This window comes from Clupea harengus, chromosome 2 (assembly GCF_900700415.2).
Source record: "Clupea harengus chromosome 2, Ch_v2.0.2, whole genome shotgun sequence".
In the NCBI taxonomy this organism is placed as follows: Eukaryota; Metazoa; Chordata; class Actinopteri; order Clupeiformes; family Clupeidae; genus Clupea; species Clupea harengus.
The window spans coordinates 29,224,350-29,233,834 of NC_045153.1; the positions used below are offsets into that span (position 1 = coordinate 29,224,350).

The following is a 9,485-nucleotide window of genomic DNA, read 5'->3' on the forward strand; positions in this document are numbered from 1 at the left end:
AGATAATTTATTCAGTCTCTGTGTCAGTGCCTCGTCTTTTGCCTCATCATTCATTTACTAGGAACGTAGACAAGAAGCTGAGGAGTATCAGTCACAGCTATCTGTTATAAACAGTAATGTTGCAGGGGGCCTTTGGAGAGCTCTGTTTAGGGATGTAATGCATATATTGCCAATATTTGAATGGTCTAAATTTCATTCTACAACATCTCCAAAGAGTTAGTCATGATGTTCCAGTAGAACACTTGCAGTCCTGCAGTCCTACATGCAGTTCTGGAAAAAGGTTGTTGATATTTGAGATAAACAACCAATCAAATTACACCCTTCCTTTCCGTGCTCCTGAAGCAACGTGTTGATTGGCTGGAATTTGTTAATAGCTAGGTCTGAACTATGTTTGTTTGCCAGTTACACATCCAGGGCTATGCATGAACACCGGAGTTACTTTGTGTGCACACACTGAATCTCAGATGATTGTGAGGAGCAATTAGCTGTATTCGCCAAAAGTGTATTGGATTCGAATCATAGACTTTGCCTTTAAGGTGGCTTCATAAAAGGTATAGGTGTCTGTTATTCCAAAGGTGGTTTACTTCATGTGAGCCAAATGGAGAAATGATCATATTTCATCATTAAACTGGTGTCAGATAAAAGTATGGGCCATATTTTCATAAGGATCCAACACAGGCATGGTAAATATTTTCCTTAGGCATTGTGTCAAGGGAGAAAGTGTTGGGGCAATGTGGGGTTTGTTAATGAAATAAAAGTTTATAAGGATGCCTAAAGTGCCAGCCTCTGATGGGAGGGGAAATGAAACATTCAACAACAGTCATGTAAATGCCTGCATGGTCTCTGAACACAGCATTTGTGGATGCTGTCTGATAACTATTCAAATGGCACATGGGGATGATTTGAAAGCATTTTAAGCTGATCCAATAAAAAAAGCTAAATGCGCACATGTAGCATGCATGATGTGTGATAACGTCAGTAATGATTCCCACAGGAGGCAGGACAGCTGGCGGCAGACATGACTGACTGCACTCAAAAGCTCAAAGTCAGCTCTCTAGCACAGAGCCAAGGCATTTTTGCCTACTTATTCAGTCTCTGTGTCAGTATCTATCCCTCATATAATCCACATGGGCTCCAATGGGCAGTACTGTAGTATGAGATGGACTCAGTTATACTATGGAGTAGAGAAATATATGGTACTATAGGGTTATTATTGTACCAAAGGGCTCTAGATTATTGATTTTATATGTATTTTAATTCAGATTATTCGCTATATAATATCTTATTAACATTTAGTATTAAAGCACAAAGTACCTTCACTGGAATATACACGTGTGAAGGATTGTTTACTGTGGATCACAATTTAATATGCATATGCATGATGTTTTTTACCAATCTGAAAAATAAATCCCCACTCAGCTCATTTTGTTCTATATCCTGACAAATGCATCCATTAGACTATTACTAACTTCAAGAAGTTCAGGATGAGGATACCTTTTTGGAAAACCCTCGTTCAAGCAAGCATGTCCAGACAGTAATCACATGATGTAAAATGCTAATGCATTGTAATAATTAAATCACACGTTGTAGCTTGGTGCATTACAAGGTTAATCTCCACAAACAATATCAATGAATATTCGATTACATGCCATGAGAGTTAAATAAATGACACCATATTATTATAAATTACATCATATTACATACTACCTACATGATCAAAATGGACATTTTGTGTTGTGTTACCTCCTGGTATGAAATGCAGTTTGATTTGATTTGGTTTGATATTCAGTATATTATTATAATTAAAATGATCTAAATCTGGATAATCTAAACAGACATGTTTTACTTTGGCACAGGACTATGGTAGCCTAAAGATTTATGTTGTTTCCACCCCAGGGACCAATGGATATGTTTGTACATAAGGCGAAGGTCAGCTGTGACCTAATCACCATAGGGCATCAGGTAGCAAAGAACAGAACAAACACATTGATATTGATATCTGCAAATAACCACTGGGGTTCTGTGACAACCACCAGAAGATCTGTTACAGACCACTGAGGGCTGACCTGCAGCTTCACTTCTCTCACCAGTAACAGGTAAGCAAAATCATTTGTCCCACTATTTTTAAATGCTCTGTTCTTTTGAGTAAAGGAAATTATTTTGACAGAGAGGGGAGGTCTTTATGTTCCACCTCCTTCCCACCCCTAGCAATTTGTGAAATGACTGAAAATGGAACTTCTACGGTGCTTGTGCTCTGTGCTTGTTCAATAACTAATGGCATTGATATAGTGTTGCCATAATGTCCAAAGCAAAAACATTTAATGCTTTTTTACATTTAAGTGTTTTCGTCAATGCATTGCTTTGTAGCAATGATTTGCCAGCTAAGGTGTATTGTTACTAAAAGTGTTAATGTTTCAAATAAGACAGTTAAGTTGTATTGCTAATAAAAGTGTAATTTCTATTTTGACTATCCACTGGCTACCCATGGCCGCTACAAGTCACTAATGCTTGCCTACAGAGTAACTTCTGGGTCTGCACTCATCCATTTTAACTCAATCATACAGGCTTATGCGCCTTCTTGACTGCTGCGTTCCTCCAAAAGGAACGTCGCCTGGCATTACCGTCCCAACACATAAGGCAATCTCAGTCCAGACTGTTCTCATTTGTGGTTCTCCGATGGTGGATAAGCCACCAAATGCTTTAAGAGCAGGAGCGTCTCTCTCTATCTTCAAGAATCTCTTGAAGACTCATCTCCGAGAGCACCTCCTGACACCTTTAACACCCTAACATGCCTAACTCACACTTACTGTGCACTTCTTTACATGATCTCCTTGCACTTTGTCATATTAAAGAGATTTAGTTCTTAGTGCTAACTCCAAGGTCTCTCACTGCACTGAAGCTTGAGTGTTGTGCCTCAGTTGTAAGTAGCTTTGGGTGAAAGCGTCTGCCAAATGAGTAAATGTCCATGTAAAATGTATTTTTAACTGTGTTTACAGCTGCTTTGGAGAAAATGGCTTCTCATTTACACCTGCTTCTGGGATTGGCTCTCCTTCTAAATTCACAGTACTGTAAGTAAACTATTATCGTCCAACCAGCGCAAACCGTCTTCTCTCACAGATATCTCATTTACTTTGACTTTCACCCGGTGTGACTTGCCAACTTTCAAGGCTGGTGAGATTCACCAAAACAGGTGTATTTTTTGGGGTGAATTACATTAAAGTCAAGGGATTTCTTTTATGCTAGCATGAGACAGGGCATAAAAGCGTGTCTCACACCAAAAACATGAGAGTTGACAACCCTGCCTGGTATTGACGTGTGTCACATTATGTAATGTCACATCACATATAGTTTTGTACATTCTATTGAAGCATTTGGACAGGAATGCCCCAATGCTCAGATGGCCACCAACTGTGAGAATTGTATCCAATTGGGCCCTGGATGTGCCTGGTGCAAATACAAGGTGAGAATCAGGGCAAATTGTTGCTTTAAAATATGCACCCTGTATGTAAACAAAATATAGCTATGATGGCAAGTCACACACACACACTTTGCCGTTGTCTACATTTATGATGTGGAACTAAATGAATGCCATAGAGGAATTCTTTTGGTTTGGCAGTATTTTGAAGATCACAAAGCTCTGCGCTGTGGCACACGGATGAGTCTGCGGGAGAGCGGCTGCTCAGAGAAGGACATCGTAGACCCAGAGAGTCAGCATACAGTTGCTGAGGAGGGGGAGAGTCTGAGCCCACAGAGGATCAAACTGGATCTAAGGCCTGGTTAGTTGGACACACATAAGGCTTGTTGACAAGCACCACCTCGTAAGACACATACAAACACAGATGAAGGCAAGGAACTGTCTTGGGCCCCTGGGCCCCCGAGGATTAATCCATATATTTGTGACCCTTCTCTTTAGCTTGGGGCTTCTATGAATCTTCATCAGTCCAGGGACGTGCTGCCAAACAGGCATTCATGCAGATATCATTACTAGAGTTTGTGCAGTGTGCAAATGTGACACAGCCATGAAAGATCTGAAGCGGTTATAAAGCCAGAGCATTTTTCCACTTTCACTCTGTTCAATTTCAGGGAAAGCACACACGTTTCAAGTCCAGGCGAAGCTGCGAAAGAAGCTGAAGCCAGTGGATGTGTATGTTCTTACATCCTTCTACACAAACAACAAAGGCAAAGGAAACAGGGCAAAAGCCCTTGCAGAAACAGCCAGTGAAGGCATAAGGAATCACAACAGAGAAGCCGAAGTATCCACCATAGGTAACTAATCCACGCAGGATAATTCAAGGTTTAAAAGTGGATTGATGTTTTTGCTCAGTGTATTTGCATTTAGCAGAACCCCAAAACCTAAAATATAGAATTGCTAAACTAATGTGGCTATACTGACCTTTGTGATTTTCTGTTATAAATTCCCCTCCCTCACAATTGGTTCACTATAATGGTTCCCTCATTATAATTAGAATAATTAATAATACCTTGCAACATATTTATGTTCCTTTGCATTAATGGGAAACAAGGATGGCCGAGACTAAATTCTTGTTCGGAAAAGGAAAACATGGGGTTCTACAGGGGATCGAGGGTTCCACACTCAACCGAAAGAGAACTACTTACATTTGAAATCCCTCTTACTGCATGCATTATACATTTCCTTTCTTTGTGAGTCATTTTTAGTAAATGTCAGACTATTTGGTTCATGTGTATGCTGCAGGACTGTAATATGGATATGTACATGATATAAACTACATTTACATTTGATCCAAAGCTACTTACAAGTGAGGAACAACCCTCAAGCTTCAGTACAGTAGGAGACCGTGGAGTAAGCATTAAGTACTGAATCTATGCAAGGAGATCAGGTGTAGAAGTGCACAGTAAGTGCGAGTTAGGAGGTGCTCTCGGAAGAGATGAGTCTCGAAGAGATTCTTGAAGATAGACAGGCAGACCCCTGCTTTGATAGCATTTGGTGGCTTGTTCCACAATCAGGGAACCACAAATGAGGACAGTCTGGATTGAGATTGCCTTGTGTTTAGAGATGGCATTGCCAGGCGACATGCCTTGGAGGCAGTGGCTGAGAAGGGGCATAAGATGGGTGCAGACCCAGAAGTCTCTCTGTAGGCAAGCATTAGTGACTTTGATTTGATTCGGACAGCCATGGGTAGCCAGTGAAGGTCAATGAGCAATATAATATTTACATAAATATCATTTTTGATCGAAAACTAATTTGATATTATGCTGAATGTCATCTTATACAACTTTCATTTCGACAGGTTATGGCCTGTTTGGGAGCACGATTGTCACTGACAAAAAGCAGAAAGAATGCGAGGAGACTGGCCAAGTCTGCGAACCAGAACTCTTTGTCACTCACTCTTCAACAGCCCCGGAAAACCCATTCAACCCATACTTCCGGTGGCGTACAGAAGGAGGGTTACACGCTCTCATGCAGTTGGTCCTGTGCAGGGTGCGACAGGGTCCTCACTCAAAACAAGAAGTTAAATCAACTGACTCAAATATGACTTTGTAGATGTCCGATACACTGATGCTGATGGAGACTGTGGACTCTTTTTACAGGATGTGATTAATTGGGGACGGAATGACCGCATTGTTATATACGCTGCTGATGGGAACTATAAGCTGGCACCAGAGACAAGTGAAACCGAGATAATCAACAGCAGCATATGTCAAATGAACAACAGCCGCATCCAGACCAAAATTGTATGTTTGTATAGTGTTAAGTCTCTTTTGACTTGGTGTACCCTTGGTTACTTGGTTAATGATTGATGGGTAGTTCAGAATTCTGTATTCTCTTCAAACAGAGACCTCCATCTCTGTCTGAGTTGCGAAAAGTCCTGTTCGAAAACAACATTCAAGTCATCTTTGCTGCGCTACGCTACGACCTGCTTGATGAGTATGCGGTGAGCCAATAGATAAGAGTTAAAAACTATCAATTTGTCTATACAAACAAAGCAAAAGGTCTAAGATTGTATTTTGGTTTCAGGGGCTAGCTTCTAAACTGCCGAAGGCCGGTGTTGCCTTTGTGGATATTTCGGACCCCAACTATCCCCCTTTTGAAAGTGCCTTCGATGTCAGTACAGTTCTTCTGCACACTTATAGTACATGTTGAATTTCACAGAGCCTATTTAAACATCAAATGTAAAAAGGATACACCGACATAAATATCAGAAATGTTTGAAGAGAGCACATGTTGTTTTGGCAAAGGCCTTGAAATCTCTCTTCTTCCTGTGACTGAGATGACTGATCAGACTCTGCTTCCCCTCCCCTCAGAGATTAAGGACCGATTTGGTGCTCACCCACCTGCCTGTGCCAGGACTGAACATCACATATGAGCCACTATGTGACTCAAGAAGAGGTGATTATCTCCAAGGAACATGCTACCTTAGGAACAGAGACAGAAGGAAGAGTCAGGTGTGTTCACTGAGACTTATCCTATGTTTCTCTGAAATAATTGAGATGGGTAAAAAAAAATCAAAGAAACTATAATTACGCAGCTCCCTGTAAATACCAATGAAATGTATGAAATTGAATGCATAAGTATATTTACTGCTCGATTTTTTTGTAACATGCAGTAAAAAACGGAAAGTGAAGGCCAATGATAACTAAAGGATATATACTCTTCCATGCATTACGCCATCTATACCTCACTCCTCTAATGCCATCCTCTAGACCTTCAATGTGACGGTATCATCTGAGTCCTGTCTGCTGCCTGCATCCTTTGAGATCAAGAACATGAATACCCGAGACAGCCTTACTGTGGAGCTGACTCCTCGCTGTAACTGTGAATGTGGTGACCAGCCCGATCCTGACTTCTGCAGCAATGCTGGGAATCCAGTTTGTGGCAAATGCAGGTAAACACACTCTACATGACTCCATAAGCTGTTTTCAGCTCCTCACCACCTAAACCACACTTTAATGCTTGCTCTCGTCTATGACATCAGGTCTGAAAGTGTAGAAAATAAATAAGCTTTGCGTCTCTCACTAAACTACACACACACATCTTCTAGGTGTGATAAAGACTACTTTGGCGCGTCCTGTGAGTGCTCGATTTCTGATGGCGATGGACCCTGTAGAGAGAAGGAGGGCGGACCTGTGTGTTCAGGTCGAGGTACCTGTGTGTGCGGGAACTGTGAATGCCACAGAGCACTGGGAACGACTTCCTACAGGAGGTTCTGTGAATGTGATGACTACAGCTGTAACTGGTTCGAAGGCAAAATCTGTGCAGGTATGACAGAGATCATCACTAAAACACACATCCACATATGATGACTTTTCCCCGGAGTTGCGATACAATTTAATACAAAGGAGGTTTCGAAAATGACTAATTACTTATACTAAATACTACTTTAAAAAATGAAGGCAAATGTATGGTAAACTAAGGCAAATGGTTATGGCAAATTAAAGCAAAGCTATGCTGAAAGATTAAGTGTGTGATTAAAATGTGTTCAGAAAAACTAGTTTACTACAAATCACCCAAAATGACAGGTTTAGGATGTAGAAATGTACTAACCCAGCTGATGTTTCCTCTCCTACCTCGGTTGTTTGAAGGCAATGGGAAGTGTGTGTGTGGACGATGCATGTGTGACGAGGACTATGTCGGTGATGCATGTGAATGCTCCATGAAGGTGGATGGCTGCCAGAGTCCTGATGGAAGGCTCTGCAGTGGCCATGGTATCTGTGAATGCAACCTGTGTCGGTGTGAGTCAATGTACAAAGGAGCTCACTGCAATCTCTGCCCCATCTGCTAGGACAGCCAACACAAATATAGGTCAGTATCTGTCTGCTCGCTCGGATTAGTAAGGAAATGTGTTTCACTGACTGTCACTGGTATGCACATGCACATTGGTAATGTGTTTTAAATTTGTCAATGCAAAAGCAGATCTCTTATAACAAGATACACAGATAAACATATGGGACTTTCTCTCTCTCTCTCTCTCTCTCTCTCTCTCTCTCTCTCTCGCTCTCTTTCTATTCATGTCAAGGATAAGACACTTGCCTCTGAAGTTCAGAGTCTTTTTTGATAGCTTTGATTTTTTTGGGTCAACAGAAATTGTGAAGGGTGAATAGCTAGGCTATTGCTGTGGTGGATCTCGTAGGCCTACAGCTGCAGTTCCACCGATGTAAATAAATCACTGGAACAAAAGCCCATACTGTGCTGTCTGTCTTCTCCATCCTCTTTTTATTTCATTTTGGGCAGAGGCCCAGTGGTAGTGGTGGGAACTGCAAGCAGAACACGAGCAAGAGAGGGCAAGTTGAGGACCAGTGTACAACAACACATAATCTGGATGACATTTTGTTGCTAGAAGAATGGGGGACGACAAGATAACTTCCTCCGACCATAAATAAAGTCTATATTTGCAAAACGTATGGCAGACATGGTTTTATTTCAAAAGGTCTATGGTATCCCAATAGCTCTTATGTTACGGTACGTCTTCCTGAAGAAAGTTTTGTGTTTTGACCACTAGATGGCGAAGCAAACCCTCCAGCTCTTGGTTGCTGAAGAAACTGTGCATTGAACTAAATGCAAACACAGTAAGCTATAAGACGCCTGAAGACAGAGTTGCCGGGATTTGAGCAAGGGAGGGCAGACTACCTTGCACACCGAGCCCCATGTCTTGCCGAGGTCTCACTTGTATGGGTTTTAGCACGAGGTCAATGTGTGAAATGGGGCGAGGCAACGCGGTCATTGCGCTGCTGTTCGAGTAAATTAGCACTGCCTATACGGCTAGTTAAGGCTCTGATTGACAAGTGCACAGCGCAGTGACAGCAGAGGCGCGCACACTCACCATACGGATCCACGCCTGTGAGATCTCGACCAGTGCTATTCAGGCTTGCCCAGAAAGTACAAAAAGGTGGGTCAATTTAATGTAAGTTAGACCTGCACGTAAAGAAAACATAGAGGGTAAAATATAAAAATAAAATGCACCTGGATTTTACTTGAATTTGTTGAAATACTGCATGTGATATGTTTAGTCTGAAATGTATTTGACTGAAAAGCTTAGATTAAAACTATGGTTTATCGTATGGGCTGTTACAACTAAAAGCCAAGGCTTCTTATAACTGGCAGTAAATAAAAAACACACTCAGACATTGAAGGGGAAAACTACATACAGGCACAATATATTAATTGACATACTGTATAATGTTCAAATGATATCACTGTTATCACTAGATCAGTTTGTTTTCAGTAGTTACTGCAAAACATCAGTCTTCATCTCTGAATAGGTGTGTGGAATACTCTTTCAATTTTCAAAGAAAAGTTCAGAGTTTCAAAAATAAGCTATATCTGAGACACAGATACAAGATGGAGGATGATTGTCAAAAAAAGTGTTATGAACAGACAAATCTAAATTTGAGGTGTTTGGATCACAGAGAAGACCATCTGTGAGGCGCACATCAAATGCTGGATTTGTAAAGTGGGGACATTTGTATAGAGTAAAAGTTAACATGGAAGGCTATCATTCGATTTG

The 9,485-nt window shown here is 41.2% G+C and overlaps 1 protein-coding gene across 2 annotated transcripts; it reads left to right on the forward strand.

The window, feature by feature from the left end:
* The first annotated feature begins 1,999 nt into the window (after positions 1-1,999).
* Positions 2,000-8,378, forward strand: LOC105907972 (integrin beta-2-like). Of its 2 annotated transcripts, XM_031579403.2 has the most exons (15): positions 2,000-2,096; positions 2,565-2,637; positions 2,997-3,068; positions 3,369-3,460; positions 3,617-3,776; positions 4,084-4,266; positions 5,271-5,461; positions 5,572-5,715; positions 5,817-5,915; positions 5,999-6,085; positions 6,286-6,426; positions 6,685-6,866; positions 7,023-7,240; positions 7,564-7,783; positions 8,213-8,378. In XM_031579403.2, the coding sequence occupies exons 3-14, from the start codon at positions 3,011-3,013 to the stop codon at positions 7,761-7,763; spliced, it is 1,755 nt and encodes a 584-aa protein (XP_031435263.2). In that variant the 5' UTR covers positions 2,000-2,096; positions 2,565-2,637; positions 2,997-3,010; the 3' UTR covers positions 7,764-7,783; positions 8,213-8,378. The 2 variants fall into 2 exon arrangements, with proteins under 2 accessions (XP_031435263.2, XP_031435254.2); XM_031579394.2 differs by lacking the exon at positions 2,565-2,637 and having other exon boundaries at positions 2,006-2,096.
* Positions 8,379-9,485: the final 1,107 nt, after the last annotated feature.

Bases quoted from the DNA above. Each gene is read 5' to 3' on its own strand.
- LOC105907972 (XM_031579403.2), top strand. From the start codon at position 3,011: ATGGCTTCTCATTTACACCTGCTTCTGGGATTGGCTCTCCTTCTAAAT. The intron at 3,461-3,616 runs GTGAGAATCAGG...TTGGTTTGGCAG, and splicing joins GTGCCTGGTGCAAATACAAG to TATTTTGAAGATCACAAAGC. The intron at 6,086-6,285 runs GTCAGTACAGTT...CCCTCCCCTCAG, and splicing joins CTTTTGAAAGTGCCTTCGAT to AGATTAAGGACCGATTTGGT.